Raw genomic sequence first — 25,457 nt, forward strand, 5'->3', positions numbered from 1 at the left:
ATGCCCCAGTGAGAAGACACACCCCACCTTCTCCTGCAGAGAGAGTGCCAGGCCAGCTCCCTGGGGTGGGCAGAGATGGATGCTCCCACCTGGAGCATCTGCACAGCCTGGGCAGTGCCCTGGATACACCTGGCTGGGATAGCACCCACCATTCCCAAGCCCTGCTCCGTTCCCCAGGAGCCCTGTGCACATGGCTGAGGGGCTGTCCTGGGAACTCTTGTGCCTGAGGCTGCAGCCCAGCTTGCCTTGGCATGGTGTGGGGTGGGTGAGTGCAGCCAGTGACCTGGAGGGCCTGGAGGGCAAGGTGTGATGCCCCTGGGCTGAGCATGGCCACTACAGCCCCATCTCGAGCCCGATCCCTCCAGCCCACTGGCCATACTCACATGGGAAGACCACAAGGACCTTTCTCAACAGGGAACAATTCAACCTCGACACCCTGGGGGACACCACTGAGGACCAGAGCTGGTTTTGCCTGTATGAGCACTGCAGCCCAGCTGCTGTTCTCCCACCAGCTCTGGCTACAGTGAAGGTGCAGCAGCACTGGCTCCCTCCAGACCAGGTGGTCCAGCCTGCCAAGGAGCTTGGATACGCATTCAGACACCTGCCAGGACTTCAGGAGATGTTACACTCTGACCAGCTCAGCGGGCTGGGCTGTGGGAGACACTGGGCCAAACCTTTATGCCCTGCAGCAGCAGAGCTGAAAATGTCAAGTCCTTGTTTGCTGACACTTTTCTGGCTTCAGGCCAGTGGTAGGACTTAGGGACAGTGTCCTGTTTTCTGGGAAGAAAGACAGAAGGAGGGAGAGGAGAGGAGAGGTGGAGAAAAAAGCAGACATGAAATGGGGTGAAGAAAAGCATGCAGACATTTAGACCTCAATGGTCAGGAAAACACCTTGGCTGAGTCTCTTGGCCTCAGTGAGGTAAAACACCTTGTTATGTTTACCACAAAGGTAACTGGCAAAGTTATATTTATAAGGTTAAAAAAAAATTCTAAAAGGCCAACTTCTTCTGTTCCACCACTGAGCTTATTTTTACCCTAGAACTATAATGAAAATCCACTCTGGTTAAATTTTTTTCTTGGAGACTTGAGATGCTGCAGGTTTTTTAGTCATAAACAGAACCCTGTTCAAAATATTATATCACATTTATGAAGGCAGGCGTGACTGATACAGCTTCAGAGTTCCAAGGGGCAAATTTAAGTAAGTAACAGGAACTAATCCATATAGTCAGCTTTCCTTAGGAGCCTGGGGATTTACATGTCTAAATTTCACTGTGATGAGACTCCAGGACAGGGGATAAAACTCTAGTTAACTTCACTGGAGATAAAACCCAGGCAAGGGGAAAAGCTTGGAGACAGATGCTGCAGTTGAATGAATTTATACCTCAGAAATGCTACTTAGAATGAACAGTCATTGCAAGGAATCGTTTTAAAAAGTAAAAGAACCGTTTGGGTATAAAAGCTATGTCTCAAAAGGGAGTCAGAGTTTTGTCTTTTAAAGGACATTAATAAAAAAATTAGGAAAAAATTTTCCTCATTGCATATGGCTGAAGAAAACAGGAGGAAGAAGAAATTATAGGGGATAGAGGTTAATATGCATTGGGTATGTGCAAAACCTGAACTCACACTTTGCTTTAACTTTTGCTGGGGATGCTAATCATGTGGCTGCAGATGTGAGGGATAATAGGATGGGAGTATGGAAATGTTTGGGGCCAGGAGAGAAGCAAATCTCAGGGCTGCTTCCCGTGCTGAAGGCAGAGGAACGGGCTAATCCACATGCCAGAGCTCTGGAAGAACTGGCCCGATGTCTTTAACAGGTCCCTCAGCCAGGGACAGGAGCACAGCAAACCTGTGCAGAAGTGAACTGATTTGGGCAAGAAGAGGCATGAAGGTTTCAGCTTAATAGCATAAGGACAGATTCAGAAAAAAATGGTGAAAGAAAGGCTAGCAAAAGAGAGAGAGGTAAATGGCATGAGATGAAATGGGTTTATCAAACCCATTTATCTTTCTTGGGTAAGGCAAGCTGCAAGCCATTTGCTTAGTGAGGGAAATGGGGTGGGTCTCACCTCTCTGGACTTACATTGCACATTTCATATGGTGCCAGGTGGAAAGTTCTTAAGAAAAGGGAGAGGTGATTTTAGACAAGGTATAACCCCCTTAAAGACCTGGTGTAAGAGCAGCAGGGCTGTCAGGCTGGAGGGCAGTTACCAGGGGAGTGTTAAACATCACTCTGCAGATCTGGCAAAGTGCTTCTGTAAATGAGCTTGGCACTAATGTTACTGGAGAACCGGTGAATTTGCTGATGACAGAAAATATGAAGTAACCTCAGGAGAAAGGAGGCTTGAAATATTACACAGGGAAAGGTAGGTAGCAGAAAGTGGTGGTCATAGGCACAAATGACCAAAGCCTTTCCTACAAGCTCCCTGGCAGCTTACACTTTGATCACCAAGTAACTGAATTGTCAACAGTGGAAATAGGAAGTGATAAATGCAGTCCTGGAAGGCAGCAGGAGAGGTGCAGCCCAGGCTGCACTGAAGGCTGGGGTGAGCTTGAGGAGAGGCTATCTCACTTCATTTTGCAAAGCAAATACTGTGAGCATGAGGCTTTCTCCACACAAACACTCCCAGGAAGACAGAAGATCTGATGGTGGTAAGGGCCAGTGCTGGTACAGCATAAATGATCAAAAGGAGGCATCAGACATTTTGATTAGAAAATCGTTACCAACCATTTGACAACATGGTTCTGGAATGGCCTCCCCACTGCAGCTGTGCATGCAAAATATTGAATTGCTTTGAGGATGGAACTTGGCAAGGTCACGATAAGGATTATATCACATGGTGCCTTTGATAGAAGACCTGATAGCCAGAAGTTCCTGCCAATCCTAAGCACAAAGGTAAATGTTCTGTAAGCCTCTGTCCATATAAATATAGAGCATGTGATTATATACACACAAAAAACAGGCACATGATTTATTAATCACAGGACCTCAGCTTGTCAAATAATAATTATAAGGCAATAACACACCTTGTTTTAATAAATGGCTCCCTAATATTTTCTCCCACAGTAAACCAGTAAAAAGGGACATTTATTCTGAGGTAGAGGTGGCGTTTTGTGTTTCTGGTTGTTAGCTTTTAAATGAACTCACCGTCTGCAACTCTTAAATCAAGTACTCCCATTTTTCTGCACATTTCACAAGTTCAGCCCTTTCCAGTAAAGCGTCTTTTCAGATGCGTGATTGCCCTTTGTTGAGGCAAGAATGAACAGATGACAGCGGCAGCACGGAGGAGACATGCCCGGAACAGTTGGAGGGAGCGAGCCCGCCGCTGCCAGGAGGGCGTACTCAGAGCCCTGATCAGGGCAGGCTTCTTGTGCAACGTGAGGGGCAAGCCCTGGGAAACCACGGCAAACACAGCAAGGCAGCGGTTCGGGAAAGCGTCTATCAAAGCCATGGCAGGGGGTGACTCTTCGGTCTCCGTGCTCGGGCAAACGCAACGCGGTCCCTTCTGCAAGGGCGCCCAGCCCCGCCAGCGCTGCACGCCCAGCTCTGCAGCACAGCCCCGCTCCCAGCCCTCCGATGGAGCTGCACGAGGGTGTTCAAAAGCAGCTCTAATTACTGAGCATTAAAAACGTGAAGGCGTGTTTCAGTACCCTTTCAACCTGGAGCTGACGCTGCCTGATGAAGAAGAATGGGTTTGCTGTGTTTGCAGTTAATTTCATGGAGGCACCTTAGCCGAAGATGCAAAAATAAAAGTAGTCTGAAGGGAAGGAAAGCAGAAGGCCAAGAGACAGGCAACTGAACAGAGCAGATTGATTTAACAGATATGATACATTTTTGCTGTCTGCATTATGTGTGGAAATTCTTATTCCAAGTGACACAGTAACAGACTCGACTGTAATCAAACAGCACTGCTGAGGTGTCAGGAGCACAGATGCTGCCTATCGAAAATATTTAAAACAGAAAGTAAAACTTTGAAAAATCCGCAGTGGGGAGCGCAGGGGAAATGTTCAGTGGCGTTTCTAACCCAAGGCAATTTCTCTCTGCCTTTCACTGCTCTCTCTGGTGCGGGGGTCGGGAGCCCAGCGTGAGCCAGCCCGGCGGCAGCTCGGCCGGAGCTCGGTGAGGAGCAGAGGCCAGGGCAGCGGGGACACGCCGTGTCCATTGTGCAGCAGGCATGGCACGGGGGAAGGGCTGCTCCACGCGTTTTGGGCAGCTCCAGCCAATGGATTCCTCCCCTGGGTGTTACGGGAGGGCTTGGCCTGCATGTGAGAAAGGGAGGGCAGAGTTTGAAAACAACCCAGCAGGCTCTAAAGGAAGGAAGACTGCTAGAAAGTGACCTGCTCGCCTCCGTGCGAGCATTTTGCTCCAGGTGATCGGCGCAGGAGGGGCCGGGGCGCGGCGCAGGTAACCCGGGATGCGGGAGTCGGGCAGCGGGGTCCGGCTGGACACCCCCGGCTGCTGCCTCCGCTGCAAACCCACCAGAAACGCTCCCAATATTTTTTATTATTTTTTTCCCTATGTGAGGAGGAATTGTGCTGTTTTGGTTTTATGGGGATTTTGGCGGTATGTTTGCTATTAATATGTCCGGGGGAGGGAGGGCAGGAGGGAGCGAGTAGGTCCCTACAGCGCAGAGGTTAGCATGTGATCAGCTGTTTTCTACTTGTTGCAGGCAGCTTTGAGGTTAGAAAGGGAAAAAGAGGTGATGTCTTTTACTAGGCTGGTTGATACAGTGGAAAAATACAAAATATCTTTCATGCATATCAGCTCTTTTTCACATCATAGTGCTTTAGAAATCAGAAATTATGTGCAGATGAGATTTTCAGTGATTGATAACCCACTTGCTAATAGAGATATTCAGCAGAAGAAAGAAAAAACACACCATTTTCTTGTCTGGAGGTGTGCTGGATGGTTTGGTGGCTTTCATCGTCTTTTGACTCCTGACCCAGCTTTTAGGCCTCTTGGAAGTGACCCAGTCCTAAACTTTAGCAGAAAATCCTTTAGCAGTTTTCCGTGGCGCTTTAAAAGGTGCAATTGGCACGATGCCATACTTTGTGCCATCTTCTCTCGTGCAGGTTCTGGTTACTGTTTCAGTCTCTCTGTCACCTCTTTCTTCTTTACTGAGAAATCTCTTTAGAGCCCCGCTCTGCCTTGCAGGGAAAGCTGAATTCCACGATCAATGCTAATAGTTGGAATTTATTTTCCAAATCTTGGTGATGACAGTGTGGTGGTTTGCTTGGTATGCACGAGTCAGCAGAGGTGCAGAGAACAAACTAGGAACTATTTTTTGATTGATGGGGAAACAACATCTTTTAAAGCTGCCTCTAGGTCGCGTGTGAAAAAGATCTTGTGTGAGCACGTTGGACTGTTCTGACTTGAAAAACTCTGTAATTTAGTGTATTCATGAGCAAGAAAGGTTTTCTTTCTGTCATTTAGCTGATGGGGAAAGTATCGTGAAAACATGGCAATCGTGCTGCACATTCTTTAAACAGATTGTTGTTTTAGATCTTAAACCTATTTTGGATGATTCATGAGAGCCAGACCAGTAAATTAATTCAGAGGTTCTTACACAAGGGAACTTTTATTTCAGTCAGAAGTGTACCAATCTGGAGTGGAATTATACGGGAAAAATATTTAATAATTCTACAAAAGTCAAGTCATAATCTGGTTAACTGAGGAGGTTTCTCCCGCTGGCAGCTGGAAAATCCTGCAATGCACAAGTACCAAAGCAGAAGGGATCTGTATTTGCTTCCCTCATTGCTTGGGCTCCCCGGAGTGACAAATTAGGGAGAGAAGACAAAGGGTGAGCTGAGTTTTGAGAGACCTGAACGGAGGCAAAGCACATGACAATTAGAGGAGACTGTCACCTCTAATTAGGTGTGTGCCCTCAGGCAGTTCGCATAGAGTAAACAGGGCACACGTAAACTAAAACAAGGTGGGAAGTGTGGAAGGCTGTGGACGTTTGGCTGTCCATGTGAACCTCATGGTTAAAGGCGTGTTAAGCGTTTCAGGAGGGCAGAGGGCGGCTGACAGCCCCACAGCCCCGCCGGCCGCAGACCCCGCTGAGGGAAGCGCTTGTGAGGGAGGCGGCCGGAGGCCTGAGCTCCCCTTCTCAGCAGACAGAAACACACACAGATAAGAGGTAATACGTTGTTTTTTGTGATGGTTTTCTTCATGGAAGGAAGAAAAATAGGCTTTTAATTAAAGAAGAAGGACAGCAGTGGGGGAGGAACCAGGCACAGCTGCCGCGTTTCCGCGGCTGCCCCGCTGCTGGCGCCCAGCTCGCCCAGGCGGGCTGTGAGGAGCCGTTCTCCCACCTCCCGGGGGCTGCCCTTCACACCTGCCCCCTTGGCAGAAGGGCTCAGGCGAGGCTGTCCCGGCGCGGCCGCTCCGGGCCGTGTCCCACAGGGAAATGGAGCGCCAGGCTCCCCGCACCAATGGCTCCTTCTCGCCCTCCCCGCTCTCCCCCGGTCTCTGCTCCCAGCCGAATGCGCGCCGAGCCCCGCCCGCCGATTGGCTGCGGGGCGGGCGGCAGCCAGCCAATGGCGGCGCCGCGGGTGGCCGTGTCGCTGGGGCAGAAAACACGGCCAGGCAGGGGGCGGGCACGCGCGCGGGGGCGGGCCCGGGCGGCAGCGGGAGCGCGCGCGGCGGCGGCTGAGGGGCTGGGGCCGGGCCGCGGCCCTGAGGGAGCGGCGGAGCTGCGGGCGCACCCCGGGCCCTGCGGGCGCTCCCGGGCCGCGGCGGCCTCTGCCGGGCCCGTGCCTGTGCTCCAGTCCGGCCCCGGCCGCCTGGGCCCTCGGCCCCGCTCGCAGCGGCCTGCAGCCCTCGGTGCGGCGGCCTGAGCCGTCGGCCCCGCCCGCTCCTCATTGCCGGCGCTGCGCCGCCGTTGGTCCCGGCCAGCGGCACGGGTTTGGTAGGAGAACCGAATCTTACCGTGGCTTTTGTGTGCGCGGCTGCAGAGCAGCAGCTGGGGTTGGCAGGTCTCCAAAGCTTCGGTGGCGGGGGGTGTTTGCCTAAAGTTAGCGAGAGGGGATAAAAGTGCATGCTGTGTGAAAGTTACTCGGGGATGCTTTGCTCCTCGGGAGGTCTCGGTAACTTTCGGAAGCTTTGTCCTGCTGCGTGTGTTGTTTCTAAGGGTTAATGTGCCTGCTGAGATAGAATTGCCTGTTTAGATGAAGTGCGAGAAATGGTAGTGGGTACAGAGCACTAAGCATGTGTTATTGCTGGGTTTCAGTGACTTGGAAAAATGCCCTTGTCTTACGAACTACTTTAAAAGTACTGTTCATATCACTGATTTATCTTAAAAATTTCCATGGCATTCATGTTCTGCCTAAAGTGGCTTCTGTCCATTTTGTTCCAGTATTATCCCATCCAACATGGATTCTGATGTTTTAAAGGCAGTTTTGTGAATTGTGTTCCATAGGTTTATTGGTAATGCTGTGTGTTGTAAGTCTGCAAATGAGAAAATGATGGGTTTTGGATACAGTGATAAATCCCAGCATCCTGAGGCTCCAGAATCTTCTGGTTTGAGTTAGTGAGAAGGTGCATTGCTAAACTGAGATTGTATCTCCCATCTCCTGATCAGTATGACAGCAGGACTTGTAAGGCTTGGCTATTCTGTTATCCTTGTTATAATCAAAATAGGGTTCTCCAAAATAATCTCAGGGTGGCACTACATGGAAGTTGGGTTGTTGTTTATTGTGTTGCCACAGGTGCAGGATTTCAAGTAGGGTCCTGTACAGGAAGAGCATTTCTCCCCTTGAAATTTAGAATTTGGTTACAAATGATGAAACCTGTGATTGTTATTTAACAAAGGTTTTGTCCTTTTTTGTCTTTTCCCAAGAGGTGGACAACTGATGGAACATTCCACTAGGAAGGATAAAACTGTTCTTTCAAGGTAGTTTGCACAGATTAGACTGAGACCTACACGGAAAAATATCTCAACCAACAGTGACTGGGAACACTTGAGAACTCCTGAATGATTGCTTGAGGTAACTCATGAAAAATGTTTATTTAAAAAAATGTGTGGGGCAGGGAAGACTCTTATTGCACAAGGCTGGAACTGTTTTGTTTGGCATTAGGAAACACAAGACCCTGACAGCTGAATGCTGTGCCCCAGACCAGAGATTCTTTATTGCCAACGGTCTGTGATGAATCATTTGCCATTAATGGGTCTGTGGCAGGCAAGTGGGCATGAAAGGGGAAAACCAGGGACGAGAAAAGGGGAAGGGAATGCAGTTGTTTGGTGTCACAATCTTGCCACTCAACGGTGAACAATTTTCAGGGCAGCAGAGGATGAGATGGGGAAAAAAGGGCTCCTGAATTCTTCTGGGACAGACACAAATACCAGTAATATTCCCAGGCCTGTGAAGGGATTTGTGAAAATCTTGCAGATGAAGAAGTGTGTGAGGGAATTCTGGGACTGCTTAATTTTTTGTGTACATAAAGTAAGGATGGATTATGCCATCCTGTTGACAGTGGCATGGGGTGGTTTGGGGAGTAGCAGCTACTAGGAAGGGGAAGAAAGAGGAGTGTTTAAATAAGAACTTTATCCCTTGCAGACTGAATGGTGGTTGCAAGGAGTGTTTGAAGGGTGCAGAAGCACAGATGTGAAAGCCTGATAGTCTTTGTTTTACTGTATGTGTACATATAGCTGTGTCCTTGAGGGGAGGATCAAAAATTAGCTTGTTTTCTCAGGGCTGGGCAGAACTCGATAAATTGGTACCATTTTATCAGCATCATTCACATGAGGAACGTTTGTCTCGTGGATGCAATTATAACATTGATATTGTACACTTGTACAGATAACCACTAGGCAGAACAGGACAGTCTAGGTTGATAGAGATGGCTTTTATCAGCTAAAAAAAGCTGTGTGCATGGGGCTTTTACCCTTAAAATAACGGCTTTTGTCCCGTTTATAAGCAGCAGAGCTGCTAAGGCATCCAGGCTCAGATGTGTTGGAGGGGGGTGCTTCTCTCTTGCTACACCATTTACCTTCCCAGGAACTTTTCAGCTGCTACTAATAGTTAATTATAGCTGAAGCCCCCCCATTTTTATATTTTGTGAATGAAGCCTTTGCATTTTGCTTTGATCTAGTGTTTTTTGTTCTTTAAGCTTTTCTGTTTGTGTTTAGGCCTTGGAGGGAAAACATTAAGACTTTACATTTCACAGTCAGCTCTGTTAAGCAGCTATGGAAATAGAAAAGGAACACATTTATATTACCCCAACAGGTAAGTAATATATTCAGTTTTTCTGGTTTTGTTTTTTTTTTTTTAACTTAAAATTGCTTAGCTGACCAGAAGGGTTCTCTGTAGAAAAAATGCACCACCTGAAATTTTTTTTTAACAATACTTATCTAGAAAAAAAATAATCAAAAACTTACAGACTAATTCCTTCAATTGTATATCAAAGAATCCTGCTCTGTTATGTTCATTTAAAATTTATTAAAATAGTAAGTTAATATTTCTATAAGTTGCTGGATACTAGTTGCACTTGTCTCCTTATCATCTGAGTTCAAGTAGTGCTGGTGTGAACAAAAGAATAAACTTAAAGGTAAAATGTGTAGGTGTGTTTAAATTCTGCTTTTATGCAACAATTTACTTTAGGGGAAACAAATGTTGAAGGGCTTGACTGAAAGTGGGCTGGCATGGGAAAAATTTAGGAAGTACATCTTAGAGACTGCCATGAAATGGACTGTTTTGTCCATATCACATATTTATTTTATGATGCTTAGTCAGGGTAACACAGATTCATGTTGTTTTCTGTATCTTCCAAAGGTTGTGATGGTCTGCACTGACTCTTCCATGTCAAAGAGGTTTTAAATGTTTTTTTTAGAATAACATGTGTCTATTTTAAGATGTTGGGTAATGCACTTGAGATGGCAATATATCCATATGATTTCTGGTATTTAAGCAGGATTGGGTTAATGCAGAAGACACCTTGGTTCTCAACATTTTAGAAATATATTTGGCTAAAAGGTGGAAAGCTGCAGGAGAGCTGGATTGGCAGAGTTTGGACAGTTAAAATTGGTAGAAGGCTTTGTTAACAAAGGTAGCCCATAAAAGCACAGATTTTAAGTGAGCCTGCTAGGCTGAATGGCAGGGTAATGAGATACATTTGGATAACTTCTTAATGTATAGTAAGCAAAGTATTAAATTTGATTGAAGACTGTTACTGCCTATATATGTATATGTAATATGAGGTGAAAATAAGAAGCTAGAAGGAAGATCACCATTTTGTAGGTTCTTATTATTTTATTATATACGTTTTTGGAAAATAGTATATGTGTTCAGTCTGTGTTTTCAAGCCTAACTAGGTAACTTATAGTGGAGGATCAGTTGGTTGCCATATTATGGAGAAGGAGGCTGAAGCTGGAAGTTATAGTATTATATAAAAATCATTGTACTAGTGCAGTGAGAAATACTAATTCTTATGGGTTGGATGTTTCCTGTGGAGGATTTCCTTTAGTCTTGAACCTGAGATCAGGATTGTGCAAGGAGGTTGGACTGTAGCCTCCCCTTTAATCCTTAGCTGTCAGAGTCAGGACTGACTTCTGTTAATTGTTGGCAGTTTGCTTTGGAAAATGAGAAAGAAGTAAGTGGTCCTTGAAGAGTGGAGTTTCTGGACAGTCAGAACTCAGGTCTAAACTGGAGAAATTCATGGGAGACTGAGCATGAAGAAGAATTTGACTGAGAGGAGCTGCTTGTTGCTGATGGGGTCTCCTGGGGAATGAGAGGAAGGAAACCTGTTTGGGTTTGCTCTTTTTTTCCCCTCTGTTAGCTTTATGCAAATCTCTCATTGTTTTATTAAAATGTTAGACAAACAGAGAAAGCCGCTTGTGAGAAATCTTTTCCTGGATGTGATGCATGATTTTCTTTTTTAGCTTGCTGCAAGCATAAAAGGAATGCTTTTGTGGGAGTAATGAGTGGAAAGATGAAGCTTAGCCTGGAATGGCTGCATTATTGCTCAGCTGTAGCATTCACATCTCTGAACACCAGTATCTAAATGTTATTTCTGTGATCACAGAAGGAGGCAGTTCTGTCAACTTTTGCTCAATTTAAAATAATCTTTGATATGGGTAAATACTCGGAGATTGGCAATATTAGTCCACTTTGCTTTAAAAACAATTTTTCATGAACTTGTTTCAAAGTGAAAAAAACATAATTCTGAGAAATATTGCCAAATGCATGTTGCTGATGAGCAGATATTGGAAGAGTGAATTAATATGTTAGCTAAGTTCAGATGTAAATTTTGAATACTCTTCATATTCTGGGTTTATGGCAGTGAACTCTTCTGTAGAGCAGTTTTGGAGAAGCAGCTTCTTCTGAGTGCCCTCTTCTTGTCCTGCTAGTGTTGGGGCTGGGGGTTGTGTCTTTAGGACTCTCCTCAGTTCTGAAGAAATGGAGAACTGTGTAACAGTGAGCTGAGGCTGTTCTCTGTCTCCGTGTCTTCTAATTTGCAAAGACTCCCAGGGTACTCACTGGAATGTAAATAGGTTCTCAGGTGCTTTTTCTTTTCTTTTTCTTTCTTTTTTTAAAAATCTTGATTAGTTAAGCTTTCACAAGCTATTCTTCCCTTCTTTTCTTTATAATACATTCTGCTGAACTGCACAGTGCTAGTGGGGGACCACTTAACTTTGTGAAATAAGACTTTAGACCTAAACATTAAATGTGCTTCCTCAGAGTGTGAAGTTATTGTGCTTCTCAGTGCTCTGAGATATTTACAGATCCTTAAGTAGTGAGAAAGTTTTTTGTTGGGTACAAAACAAACCTATTATATTTGATTGTGTTGTGTTTAGAAACAGTCTTGACAGAAGCTGCAGTGAGGGGCAATCCATAGAGAAGAGAGATCCCACTGATTAAAAGGGCTGTACATTCTAGGAGTCTTCATTACCAAACTCTCCAAGCCTTGTAGTGAACAGCATTTTTTCCCCCATAACTTCAAAAAATAAATTTAGTAATGTTTTTATATTCTTCTGTGTCTAAGTTGTTGCTTTTCTTGCTAGTGAGCTGTGTTTGAAATTCCTTGAATTGAATAAGGGGAATGTTGGTCAATGATTTAGGGGCTTAATTTCAGTTTGATGACGAGTCTTGTAACATTGGTGAGTTCCTACAGAATTTACTGTATTGGCAGTTTCATTTGTTTCTAAATCAAGAGAAGAGTGGGAGGAGTGAAAACGAGGCACTTAGCTCTATGCACTTAGGAGTTTGGATAGTTTTTGTTTAACAAGGGTGGGGTTTTCTGTGGCTTATGTATTTATGTATGGTTTTATTAATTTACTCTGCAGCTCTTGACATCTGCTCTGTTTAGATTGTGGATATTTTGTGCAGGGGAATAAGGAACTCCTTATTACTGCAGTATGTAGACATACCTTAAAAACAATGTTTGCCTTTACACTGTTGAAAACAAGAGTTCTATATGATGTTGTAATCCTTTCTAAATGCAATGTGTTTTGGTATTTCTAGTATAAAACTGTTTAAAACGACAAGATTTTTTTTTCTGTCTTTTTTTTAAGAACTTGAGAATCTAAATGATGCTCCGTTTTCTGGTGATGAAGAAAATGGTGGGTCTGAGGAACGAAAACCTGAAATCAATGGAAATTGGATTCCTGCAACTTCAATTACTGAAGCCAAAATAAATGCTAAAGCCAAGAGGCGGTTGAGGAAAAACTCCTCTAGAGATTCTGGGAGAGGAGACTCTGTTAGTGAGAACGGAGAGACACTGAAGGTTGGAGTTGTACCCACGAGCCCAAAGGGGAAACTCCTGGACAGGCGATCCCGGTCTGGAAAGGGAAGAGGTCTACCAAAGAAAGGTTGGTGTAGCTTAGTGGAGAGAGTAGAATGAGAAAGATAAAGATTTGTTCAAAGCACAGTATGTTTTTCTGCTGGGAATTGTTTTGATAAACCACAGTCTCTGTGCAAGCATTTGGCCCTTTACATTATTTAGTGGGTGGCAATAGCAGGTGGCAGCAAAACTAATATGTCTGTAAGCAATCAACATCTGTCTTTGAGGGAAATACATTTCCTTAGCAGGCTTAATACACAAATCTGAACTGCTGGTGGTTCATGGGTCTGTTACTAATGCAAGTTTAAATCATTATTGTATTTGTAAATACAGTTTGAGCCTTCAGAATTCTTGTGCATTCCATCCTGCTTCTAATGTCTTACTGGAAAGTGATGAAAAGTGGCTGAGGAAGTGGGAACTTGTCAGACAAACACACCCTTTTCAGCGTATATTGTTAGTCAGGAGATGGGCACAAGCAGTGATAGATCACTTTAAGTGGAAGAATGCTGTGTTGAAATCAGAAGTGTTGTTTGTGAACTGCTGGTCCTTACTTACTCTCCCATATATTTCCAGGTGGAGCAGGTGGTAAAGGAGTTTGGGGAACACCAGGTCAAGTGTATGATGTGGAAGAAGTAGATATTAAGGATCCTAATTATGATGATGACCAGGTATGCAAATAATTTCTTTGCAGTGTTGGTTTGTATTTCCTTTTATCAATTTCAATGGCCTTGTGAGTTAACATGAATGTTAGCCTGGCTACACTGAAATGTTCATTTTTATGCTCAAGAATAGATTATTGGCTAGTAAAAAGCTGGTGTAGCAGTCAGAGTGCAATACTCACAAATCTTATCCCTAAGCCCTCTTTCTGTGCCTGAGTAAGCAGCATCCCTTCCCCAGGTGTGTTGTCCACTGCTGGTTCCCCTGGGGGTGGATGTTGCAGTGCTGCTCCATATTGCACACAGACACTGTGTTAAAATTGCAACAAGGACTTGCTCAAGTTGGGAGTTCAGTGGGGACCCCTATCCTTTATAGATTTTTCTCTTCCATCTCTTCCCAGCCTACCCAATGTCTTGTCTGCTTGGTACAAACACTTCATGAAGTTGATAGCTTGGACATTTTGTTAACATATTTATTTAGAATATGTTTGTTATGGAAGATTATATCTTACAGCCTTATTACTGGGAGAAGGGGAGAGAAAGCAAAGCTTATTGGGCAGAGGGGCTTTCTGTTACTGAAAGGGAAATGGTGATTAGGAACACAGATTGCTGAAGTCTCTGAGATCAATAAAATTGCAAGACTGACCATCAGTACACTCTATATGACATGAGCAGAACAATGCTGGTGTCCTTTGAATAGAGGCTGTTTGGTGTAACCATAGCTGCTGATACTATGGTGTGTGAGATTATCAAAACCTTCTTCCAGGATCAATTTTCCCTAAAATTTGACACTTTACATGAACAGAAATAGCCATTAAAAAGGGGGCTGGCAAGTGCACAGAACAAAATTTAATGAAGAATGAAGATTTTTTTTGTAACTTTGTTGTGATGGAAGGATAGGTTTTTTAATTTCTACTATACTTCTTGATCATGAGGAGTTTCTTTCCATTAAACATTGGTTGAAAAGCATCTTTGATCAGATGTCTTTGTTCAGCTCTGTGGTATTGCTCTGAATGTTGCTTCTCTAGATGCAGAGTAGGGAACTAAACTAGAGCAGGGAGATCTGGTGCTGCTGGAGCTCTGCAGGGCAGGTGATACATGAGGCAGTTGCTGTGTGCCTCTTTTTTCCCCCTCAGGGAATGCTTTTGCTCACAAATATTCTGAAAATGCCTTTTCTGTGATGGGTGCATGGCACCACCTGCCTGGTCACACAGTCACCAAGGAGGAGGGAACAAGGCAGGGTTCCTGCTGGGGACGGGAGTGCCACTTGCAGGGGAAGGTGCTGTGGCACAGCCAGCTCTGGGGCTGGGGCAGGAGCTTCTGCTGCTCTCCCCTCAGTATGGAGGCACTGTGGTGTCAGTTGAATCCTAGGAACAGAGTTGGGTGTGCTTACCATTGTTTAACAGTAAATTCAGCCTTTCAGTTGAGTTCAGCTAACAGTAAAGTCAAAATATGAAAGAGTATGACAGTTAGCCAGCATTATCTGCACTTTAATAGTAGAGACAGAGCCTAATGTTTTTTTGGCACAATATTGACTACCATGAACAAAGCATTAAGGATTAAAAAAACACTATCTTGATGCCATTAGTGCTGCATAAGGTGCAAGAAAAGACAGTAAAGATATCTGCTTCTGTTGTCTTTTAAAACAGGAGAACTGTGTCTATGAAACAGTAGTTTTGCCTCTTGATGAAAGAGCATTTGAAAAAACTTTAACACCAATCATCCAGGAGTATTTTGAACATGGAGATACTAATGAAGTTTCGGTATGTTATCTGCCTTTTTTTTTCTTTGTTTTAGGGGTCAAAGCTGTAGCATACAGGGTAATGCAATTGGCAGCTATGAATGAGTTTATAGAGAAGTTGGCAAGAAAGGTACTATAAGAATACCCAAGCAGTTATAGTAATTATGGCAGCAGAAGCATATATGTAATTGTATAAGCACATATTGATTTGAGCTCTATTTATATATTTAAATAGTAAAAATTATGAAATCTCATTGTTTTGTTTTTCAAATCTTATCTAGGAGATGCTGAAGAACTTAAACCTTGGTGAAATGAAATACAGTGTGCCAGTGCTGGCTGTTTCCTTGGCATTAGAGGGGAAGGCTAGTCACAGAGAAATGACATCTAAGCTTATCTCCGACCTTTGTGGGACAGTAGTAAGCAAAACTGATGTGGAAAAATCCTTTGATAGACTGCTCAAAGAACTACCTGAATTGGTGTTGGATTCTCCCAGGGCACCACAGGTATATTTGTAAATCTTTATGCCAGTAGTCAAAAGCTTTTTGTGGCTAAAATAGATCAAATAAAATTAAATAGACTCTGTGTTTTGAAAAATATCTATTGATTTTCTTACTGTCTGTAATCCTCCCCCAATTAATGCAGGCTGTGTTTTCACTTTGAAACAGCTCATTAAAATAAAATCTGAAAACCAAGCACATTATAATTATCTACTTAAAACTTCTTTGAAATTCAGCATTTAATTAAAAATGTTTCTGTTTTGTTGCAGTTGGTGGGCCAGTTCATTGCTAGAGCTGTTGGAGATGGGATCCTAAGCAGTACCTACATAGATGGCTACAAAGGCACTGTGGATTGTGTCCAAGCTCGGTAATTTCCTTGCTTTCTCTATAGACAGTTTTCTGTTCCAAATGTCAAAGATGATGATCAGGAATTTAGAGCTTCAGAATAAATCATGCAGTTCTTTATTTTATTTTAAATTTGAAATGAAAAAAAAACCAACCACAAAACCTGCAACAAAACCAACAAAATTCAGAATGACTCAAGTCAGACAAGAAATACTGAGTTCTGAAAAATGTATTAATACATTTGAGTTGAGGTTGTCAGGTTTGTTGTCCAGCTTATGTTTGAGGGTGAAAAATGAGCTGAAAGAAGAAGTGGTTATGGAAGGTTTTGTCTTAGAAAAAGCTTTAATGTGATTAATGGGTAAATATAGCATCAGGACAGCTGCTGTAAATATGTTGTGAAATACACAAGGGATTAACTGTTTTGCCTTACCATGGTTTGAAGCCTGTGCAGCGATTTCCGAGACTTTCTCTGTAATGCTCTATTTGTCAAGAAGTACAATTGTTTTCCATGTCAGTGTGAGAAGTTTGAAGGAACAATCTGACAAAGAGGGATGTTTTAATAATGAGTCATGTTTTATTTTTCTTACCCCCATAAATGTATGTTTCAGGCTTGATATGGAGGTGCTGAACTCCTGTTTCTTCCAGAAGTTGCATTTGCAGTGATTATAGTTTGGCACTTTGAGAAGGAAGAGCAGTTCTTAGCTGCCTACCTTGGGGGCTCAAATTGAGAAAATTGTCTGTCACTTATATAAATGTGTCCTGTGATTTGAAGGATTGTAGCTTGCATTCTGCACATCTGGGATGCTTTGCTGCCTTTGTTATTTCTTGGCCAGTCTTTCCTGCTCATTAAATCTTGGTGAATAGAGTTATTGTTATTGGCTTGCCCCCAGCATGAGGACTGGGAGAACTGTTCCTCCTTTACATGGACGGTACATACTGTATCCCAGACTTCTTTTTTGTCACCTCACTTCCCTTTTTATTCTTTTTTCAATAAACTGGCAGGCATCCCTAGCTTGTGCTATTTTTCCAACTACATATTTACCTTCTGAAGTGTTTTCTTTGGCTTAAATTCTAAAGGTTTCATAATTCTTCAGACCCAAAAGGAAAACAGTATTTCAGTAGAAAACTGTTCTTGAGTATGGCAGCAATTCAGTCCTGTTTAGTTTGAGACCTGCCTGCCAAGCTGCATTCTTGGAGGAGTCTGGATACGATCCATTTCTGCATAAGAAAAATATTCAGGTGTTTTTTGTGAGGATGTTTCAGCTTCTGCATTGGTGATTTAATCTCCTGCCATCACACCATTGTTACCTGTCCTTGATGTGAGCAGGAATGTAAGGGTGACAGAAAGACAATGTGGAGAGCTTATTTTTTGCTGTTTTTTTGATCTGGATGGTCACCTGGAGTTGATAACCCTGACCTCTTCCCCAAGATCTGGTAGCTTTGTGTGAGGAGACGTGGCCACGGGGGAAGTTGCAGGCGCAGTTAATGAAGTTCTGTAATTAAGTTTAAAGCACTGCCTTTGCCTTTAGAGCCGCGCTGGACCGCGCCACGGTGCTGCTGAGCATGAGCAAGGGGGGCAAGCGCATCGACAGCGTCTGGGGGGCTGGAGGGGGCCAGCAGTCTGTCAAACACCTGGTCAAAGAGGTAATGACAACACTCCCCGTCTCCAGTGGGCTGTTGGCCTGAGCTTACTTTGTTTGGGAGAGAGGGAAGGAGAGACAAGGATCCCATACTAAAATGATGGCTTACGTCGTGAGCGTTGGTTTTGTTCTGTTGTTTGGACTTTTCTTTTTTTATATAATTGATTTAGACAAAGTAGTAGAACTGATGTAGATAATTTAGTTGATTTTGTAGTATTTGTCACTGGTGGGAGCTGGTACAACATTCTGTATATGTTTATTTTTGCTTCAAGCAAAACTTGTAAGCATTCAGATTTTTAGGACTCGCAGTATAAAGTGATGAAGTAATTAAAAGAGCCAAGGTGAAACTGGCTAAACTAGATAAACTATTATTTTTTGGCATTGCTGATCAAAAGCACAGTAATAACTCAAAAAAGAGAGAGGAAGAAAGAGGAATGTTCAGAGATCCATGCTCTAAAGTAAGCAGGTCTGAAGGAAAAGGTCATGTTACAATTTGTGGGTTGGGAGTCTAACAGATGATAGGAGGAGGCATTCAAGGGAGAGGATAAACTTAATGCCACCCACATGCTCCTTTTATGGTGACACACAGCTTATAAAACAATGATTTTGGTGCTTCTGCATCAACACTGTGGATAGGTATTTGGCTTACACAGTGTTTCAGGTTACTGATAATGTCTCCATTTTAATTAATGCCTAAATTTAATTACATTTATAAAAGCATTGGCAGCAAGTTTGAGGAACTAACTTGCTGCTGGGTTGCTAGTGGATTATCAAAATGGTTAACAGCTTTTACATTTTGTATCTAATTATTGTTGGGGTTTTGTTTTAAAATTCAATAGATTGATATGTTGCTGAAAGAGTATTTGCTTTCTGGAGATGTGTTGGAAGCGGAACGCTGCCTTCAGGAACTGGAAGTACCCCATTTTCACCATGAACTTGTATATGAAGTAAGGAGAAATCAGGCTCCCTTTAATAATTGTTGGTGTTTTGATGTGGGCATGCAAATAATATAACTGCCATTTGAAGCTTAGGTTGCTTGTTCTGTTATTTGAATAACTAAATTGATTCATGTAAAGTTAAAGGTTTGTGTGCTCATTTGTGTGTGCATTGTGCAACAAGTAAGCTGCTGCTGACTCTGGGAAAATCCAGAAGTAATTTCTGGGGGTTAAATAGTTGAATTGAGATTATTATAAGTTCCTGAAAATAAGATCTCAGTTTATTTTCTGCTGGGGAATAGCAACAAAGAAAATCCTCCCGTGCTTTGTTTTGGTGTTTATTTCCTTCTAGTTTCAGATATCTGAGTATTCTAATGGGTGTTAACCTGTTTTTGTTCAGTTATAGAGCTTCCTTTTGCAGGGTGGGATTGTTTCACCCAGCACATTTGTAAAAGCTTACATATTTCAGACCCAGCCTATATGGGAGATTGTTCCCATTTGTACTTTTTTATCTGTCAAATTGGGAAATTGTTGTTTACCAATAAAGCTGAACACCCACAATCTACAAAATCTCCTTTTCAGCAAATTGACTTGTTATAGAAAATTCCTTCACAATAGAACTACAGAATCATTTCAGTTGATGGGGGTTGTGCATGTGATGGGGGTTTTAAGTAGATTTTAAGCTTATGAGTCCTCCCAAAATCACAGATAAGAAACCCCCATGGATACAAAATTAATTTCACAAAATTAATTAACTGCCATCTGAACTGCAGCAGCCATATGGATATAGTCATGTAATGGTGAAACCAGGAGAGAAAGGCAGTGCTTTTCACTCTGTCTAGTCCTTTCTGGTTTTTTCATACCTTTTATTTTATCCAAAGAATTTTCATTAGTTTTTCTTTTCTAATAATAATAATATTAACTGAAATTGTGAGTGCATGTAGCAAATGGGTTTTTTTCCCCAGAAAATTCATAACACATTCACTCCTTTCTGTACCTCGTATGGTCACACACCTTGTACCTGAGCCAGTGTTCTCATTTTAGTCAAAACACTTGCATGATTTGTTTTAGGCCATTGTACTGGTTTTGGAGTCAACTGGAGAAAAGACCTTTAAAATGATACTGGATTTGCTGAAAACTCTGTGGAAGTCTTCTGTCATTACTGTGGACCAAATGAAAAGAGTAAGTATGACATTTAGAGAACTTTACGTAAGATCTTCCAAAATTTCTAGCTGCCTTTATGCAGTTAAATGGTTAAAACTAATAATCTAAAATGCTGAAATATTGCTTCATCTTTTAAATTTGTCTTTTTATCTGGTAGTTCTTTATAACTGAAGTAGTACAGTAAAGGTCTACTAATTACAAATGTCAAGTAGAGCAGTACAAAAACCAGTATGTTGCATATGCTGCACAGTTGGAATCATCTGTGACTTTTCAGGATGAGTATAGGACAGCAATTCTGTCCCAGGGCAGACTGGGGACCACCCCAACACTTACATAAAAATTGTCCCAGCTGTGTTGCTGGTGGGAAGTGATGAAGTCCTCTCTGGTTGTTCCCAGTCTCCCCTGCTGCATAAACTTGTGTTGGCCATTTGTGGCCACATTTTGTTCACTTACATGAAAGACTTAATAATTTTCTTCCCATGTTACTAAGCTTGTAGTAACAGGCAGGTTAACATACAGAGTTCATTCATACTGTCTGGATTTCTGACTTCTTTAGAAGTTAAAAGTTCAGGTTGTGTTTTTATGTAGATAGATACTTGTATGGGCTGATATCATATACCTTATTTCTCTACTTGTAGTTGCAATGCTTTAGGTTTGTGAAACCATATAAAAATAAATTCTCTGGAATGCAGAAGGGTATTTAAAAACATTGTAATAAGTTACAGAATAACCTGATGTATATTTGAATCCTTACACTGCAGGGCTATGAACGGGTTTACTGTGAAATCCCAGACATTAACCTGGATGTGCCACACTCCTATGCTGTGCTGGAGCGCTTTGTAGAGGAATGTTTCCAGGCTGGAATCATCTCCAAGCCCCTGAGAGACCTCTGCCCTTCGAGGTACTTCGTTCATTGTAGATAGGCAAAGGCTTTCATTCCTATCACAGGCTACAGAAAGCAGCATCTTGGGGCCAAAGTGTTGCTGATTGGAAACTGGTGGATGGAACAGCAGTTGGACTGCTAAAATGTGTATTTAGAAGCTGCACTGATGTGAAACCTGTTGAGGCTGGGTTAAACACTGGAGGAAAGGCAGCCCCCTGTGAACCTGAGTAAGGCAGCACCCCTCAGTATTCCCCAGAAGATAAAGGCTGCCTCTCCTCTGGTTTCCTGATTTGCTTGGCAGAAATCAGTGCAGCGCCAAGCTGGAAGATCCAGGTTGTCACAATGGTCCGTGTAGGTGACAGTGGAAAACTGTCAGCTATACTGGGGAAATTAAAAAATAATGCTTTAAAAATGGTTTAAACTTACCAAACAGTGTGAGTAGAGTTCTAAGATGAGACAATCAGTCCTAATAGTTACATAAAACAGAACAGGACACTAATATGGGATAAGCTCTGCACACCCCATTCCACATATCTGTCCTGGGATTTGTGTAATGCTTTTTTTTGTTGTTGTTGTTATAGCTTGGTTACTGTACCTAATCAGTATGCTGTTACCTCCTTACTGGTCACAAAACAGTTAAGAAGTTTCATTTCCTCTGGGGAATATATGTAAATTTAAAAATAGGATGTTAATACTATTATTCACAGTTTTATGCATTGGGAATAGTATTTATTTGACAGGTCTTTTCTATTTTGAGTGTTTTGTTAGAGTTCTTAAACGTGATAAATTTGGATCTTGGAATGTTAGTATCTTTATCAAGAACAGCCTCCATTTGTGGACTTCATACTTAAAACTCTGTGTGTGTTGGTATGAAATGTTTTGCAGGTTTGGGTGTGTGGGAGGATAGAGAGTCATCACTGCATCAAAAGCTTGATTATACTTTAGTTAGCAGTTATATGTTGAGAGGCATTTTTGGTTTGTGTACTTCAGTTTTAAGTAGAAACCCACCATTCCTAGGTTTCCAAACCAGCATTTTTAAGCAGCTGAGCTGACATTGTGATCACTGCTAACCCTGCTGAATTCACACTTTATATTTGACTTCCAACACCCGAGAGAAGATTTTTCTCAGCGATAAAAAACAAGCAACACTAAATTACTGAAAAGAAACTTTCTACTTTCTTACAGGGGCAGGAAGCGTTTTGTGAGTGAAGGAGATGGAGGTCGTCTGAAGCTGGAAAGCTACTGAATGTGAGAGCTGCCTCCTGAAGCCTTACGAGTTGAAAGGGAACATAGCTCGCTATCGATATGTACAACATGCATGCTCCTCTGGTGTGTGAATGGATGCACATCTAGGACAGACCAAATTTAAGAGTTGCTTAGCACAGTTGGTATTTTTTTAAGAGCACATGTTTTGGGTACAAATTCTTTTCTTTTTTTTTTTTTTATAGTTTTGTAAATTTCAGGAAGAAGTGTTCTTTCTTTGGGCATATAGTAGAACAACTAGCCACTCTGCTGTGGTGGTGCCTTGAAATAAGCTATCTCTGTATGTGCCATGTTTATGACCTAATCATTCCACGTGTGCATCGATGTCTGACTGCCGCTCGCTCTTTCCAGGACAGTGCTGTCATCATAAAATCACTGGTTTATACAAAGCTTTATTATAGAAGGGTCAAGTTAAGCTGCTGTGATCCCATTTCCATTGCTGCTAAAGAAATACTGTGCTTTGGGAGTTAAAAAAAATTAGCAGTTTCTTTGTTTTAAAGAGCCCAAGAAAATACAGCTGGGGCACAAGATGAATTCAGCTGTTTCAGGGGAGAACACTGGTTGGTTTCAGCCCCCATGTACCAAACTTGTCTTTTTTTCTATGTAACTGGAAAAGTGAAAAGTTCTGGTAAAACATATTAAAAATATTTTTTGTGAAGCTCTTGTTTCTGCCTCCTTTTTATTTATTTCAAACAGAATAAATTAAGCGGTACATCTAATGCTGCCCTTTGGTACTGCAGTCAGGAGGAGAGCACAGAATAATTAAGCTCATGGCAAGTGAGTATTTACCAGATCTGTTTTGGAAAACACAACTGACTTGCGTAGGAGCGTCCACGCTGGCACAGATCCTGTGAACGTGTCTTTGCAGCAGAGCTTCGTGCAGCCCTTGCTCAAGAACAAGATGGATCTAAGGATGACTCGCTTGCAGGAACTCGGTAGAGCCTCTCCTTTGTTTTTCAGTTCCACGTCAAGGTTTCAGGCGTTCCAGAATGCTGGGAATAGCCATTCCAGGTCCGGGAATATGCTGTGCTCTAGGAGAAGCGCTTCAGTGCTCGAGCGGGTCTGGTAAGCCCGGCTTGGAGCAGGGGCTTGTGGCACTCGGTACCTCTAAAGACGCGTTCAAAGCAGCGCCTGGGCAGCGACCAGCGCAACTTGCACACCAGCGGCGCCCGAGGCGCGGCCTGCCCGCCCAGCCGGCACCACCCCCCGTCAGGCCCCGCTTTAGCCCGCAGCCCCGTTCCAAGCGGTACCTGCGAGCGCGGGGCCGGGCACGGCCCTGCCCGCGCTACTGCCGGGGCGGCGCGGCCCCCGCGGACGGCGGCGGGGCCGCCTCGGGCGGCTGGGCCGCGTCCAGCACCGCCTTCTCCAGCTTCTCCAGCTTCTCCAGCGACACCGACTTGAGGGGCAGGATCTTGGGTTTGCACAGCACCATGGAGACTGTGTCCTCCACCGACAGCTGTCCTGCAAAGGGAGAAACGGGCCGTGAGCGAGGGGCGGGCCGCGCGGCCGGGCCGGGCGGTGCTCGCCGCCGGTACCTTGCTTGGGCAGCACCTCCCGCAGCGCTCCCGTCCCCTCCGGCATGGCGGCTCCGGCACGGCACCGCCTCTGGGGACAACTACAGCTCCCAGCCTGCACTGCGCGGCGCCACGCCCACGCACCCTTCCCGTGCCCCCCGGTGCGTGCTGGGAGTGGTAGGCCTAACGGGGCTCCGGCCGCCCCAATGCGCGCTGGGAACTGTAGTCCTCGGCGTGGAGCTGCGCAGGGCAGCCGCGGGCGCGGCGGGAAGGGCTCCGCCGGGGCTGTCCCGGTCCCGGGATTCCGGGATGCCGCTCCCCGCCTCAGCTGCGCCGGGCTTTGCTCTGGGGCGGAGCCGTCCCACCTGCGCGGGCCTGCCCGGCCCGGCGAGCCGCTGCCTGCCCGCCTGCCAGGGCCCGCCGCGGAACTCAGGCTTTGAGGCGCTTTTATGGTTCATTTTCTGCTTCTGTAAATAAAATCCCCAGCAAACACCGTCCAGCAGACGGGCGTGGCCAGGGCGTACGCGTCCCGGTTTTCGTTTGCAGGCAGCGCCTGGGGATCGCGCTGTGAATCACGCTGTGTTTGACGTGTAAACAGCAGCAAAAGCCGCTCTCTTTCTAAACACCGAGAGCTCAAATGTCGCCGAACCTGACGGGCCAGTGCACCGCGATCCCCACGGGGTCCGCCTTTCGCAGGATCTTTGCCACCGGGAGCAGCTTCCCTGGGAAAGCCCCGCGGGAGGCGGGAGGGGCCGGCAGGGATTCACCTGCCCCGTGCCCCGGCAGGCCCCGTTCCGGGATGTGTTGTAATTCTGGAGTTTGCTGATGAGCTTGCTGTGTGCCCCGCACACCCTGTGCGCCCGGGACTGCCAGCTCAGGATGGTAATCCTGCTCACCTGGCCTTGGCAGGGGGAACGCTCCTTGCAGTGTGCTGGGATTGAGATCTGGCTTCTTGCTATGTGCAGGGATGGCCGTGGATGAGTAAAATGAGGGGGAAAATGATCTTTGATAATTCTTTTCCATTTTGCCTTGGTGGTGGCTGTCTGCATGCTTCCTTCCCTCTGCTAGCTCCGGTGGGAGCTGTCTGCTGTGGGATCAAAGGTTTGCTGGGAGAGTAGTGATAAAACTTTTAACTTCCAGTAAGCGGCACCTCTCTGCCAGTTATTTAAAGCCTCTGCCTGCATTGTTCCAGAACTATTTCCTTTTTCCTTTAGGCAACCTAGAGTAGGAAGCTGACAATCCCTCAGGTACCCGGCTGCACCTCTGGAAGCCTCTCCTGATGCTGGGTTGGAGGCCAGCAGAGCCCAGAGCGTGAGAGAGAGCAGGGCTCCTCCTCCTGCCTTTGTGGAGCTGGCCAAAGGGGACTCTCCTGGGCAGCACAGAAAGGGCCCTTTTTGGCCTTACTTACATTTCCACTTTCAGGTCAGAATACCAGCGTTGGTGAGGCTATAAAATGGATGTGCTTGCTGGGGACATCTTTCTCTATCCTTTGAAGTGCTCGGAAGCATTCCCACCGATTTCAGTGAGAAAAGTTCCTTTGTCTGATGTGCCTTTCCTTGTGCCAATCAGTATTTTGTGCTGACTGGAAGGGAAAGGACAAGGCACTGCTTTATGATGGATGTTTTTAGACCAGGGCATTTTAAACAGTACGTGCAATTTGCAGATCAGTAATTTGTAGTTGTTTGTCAGTTTGTTTGTAAGAAACTATCCACCCTCTTAGATATGGCCAGGGCTAAAAATGAACATAAAAGATACCCAGTTATGACTGAAAACTTTGCACTGTGAAAGCAGAGTTATTCCTGTGGTAACAAGTATGGCCTGCAGAGCAACAGAAACGAGCTGAAAGCAAGATGTTGAAATCAAATTGTAGGCCAGGTTTTTCACCAGTGTCCTTCACAGTGCCAATGGCCACCTGGAGTCCAGCATTATGTGAGCACTTGCATTTGGAGCCCATCTCAGTTGTGCAGGGAATCACTTTCCAAAAGCAGTTTTCCTGCCAACAGGGTTTGTTTGCTTGGTGATAAGAAACAATGGTCAGCTCAGT

The 25,457-nt window shown here is 44.4% G+C and overlaps 2 protein-coding genes across 4 annotated transcripts; one reads left to right on the forward strand and one right to left on the reverse strand.

Moving 5' to 3' along the window:
• Positions 1 to 4,264: 4,264 nt before the first annotated feature.
• PDCD4 (programmed cell death 4) lies at positions 4,265 to 22,557 on the forward strand. 3 transcript variants are annotated; one of them, XM_064431279.1, is made up of 13 exons: positions 4,265 to 4,399; positions 7,836 to 7,983; positions 9,126 to 9,222; positions 12,507 to 12,803; positions 13,349 to 13,443; positions 15,081 to 15,194; positions 15,454 to 15,675; positions 15,939 to 16,036; positions 17,544 to 17,658; positions 18,494 to 18,601; positions 19,661 to 19,771; positions 20,515 to 20,654; positions 21,822 to 22,557. In XM_064431279.1, the coding sequence occupies exons 3-13, from the start codon at positions 9,183 to 9,185 to the stop codon at positions 21,880 to 21,882; spliced, it is 1,401 nt and encodes a 466-aa protein (XP_064287349.1). In that variant the 5' UTR covers positions 4,265 to 4,399; positions 7,836 to 7,983; positions 9,126 to 9,182; the 3' UTR covers positions 21,883 to 22,557. The 3 variants fall into 3 exon arrangements, with proteins under 3 accessions (XP_064287349.1, XP_064287350.1, XP_064287348.1); XM_064431280.1 differs by having other exon boundaries at positions 4,324 to 4,364; XM_064431278.1 differs by lacking the exon at positions 4,265 to 4,399 and adding an exon at positions 6,628 to 6,905.
• On the reverse strand, positions 22,059 to 23,584 carry BBIP1 (BBSome interacting protein 1). Its single transcript, XM_064431304.1, has 2 exons — positions 23,435 to 23,584; positions 22,059 to 23,360 (listed from the first exon to the last, which is right to left on the reverse strand). The coding sequence occupies exons 1-2, from the start codon at positions 23,478 to 23,480 to the stop codon at positions 23,185 to 23,187; spliced, it is 222 nt and encodes a 73-aa protein (XP_064287374.1). The 5' UTR covers positions 23,481 to 23,584; the 3' UTR covers positions 22,059 to 23,184.
• Positions 23,585 to 25,457: the final 1,873 nt, after the last annotated feature.

This window comes from Passer domesticus, chromosome 8, assembly GCF_036417665.1.
Source record: "Passer domesticus isolate bPasDom1 chromosome 8, bPasDom1.hap1, whole genome shotgun sequence".
Taxonomy (NCBI): domain Eukaryota; kingdom Metazoa; phylum Chordata; class Aves; order Passeriformes; family Passeridae; genus Passer; species Passer domesticus.

Excerpts from the sequence above, each read along its gene's own strand:
- PDCD4 (XM_064431279.1), top strand. The coding sequence starts at position 9,183 with ATGGAAATAGAAAAGGAACACATTTATATTACCCCAACAG. Across the intron at positions 15,195-15,453 it reads GAGATACTAATGAAGTTTCG|GAGATGCTGAAGAACTTAAA; the intron begins GTATGTTATCTG and ends AATCTTATCTAG. Across the intron at positions 18,602-19,660 it reads ACCATGAACTTGTATATGAA|GCCATTGTACTGGTTTTGGA; the intron begins GTAAGGAGAAAT and ends GATTTGTTTTAG.
- BBIP1 (XM_064431304.1), bottom strand. The coding sequence starts at position 23,480 with ATGCCGGAGGGGACGGGAGCGCTGCGGGAGGTGCTGCCCAAGCAAG. Across the intron at positions 23,361-23,434 it reads GGAGGTGCTGCCCAAGCAAG|GACAGCTGTCGGTGGAGGAC; the intron begins GTACCGGCGGCG and ends CTCCCTTTGCAG.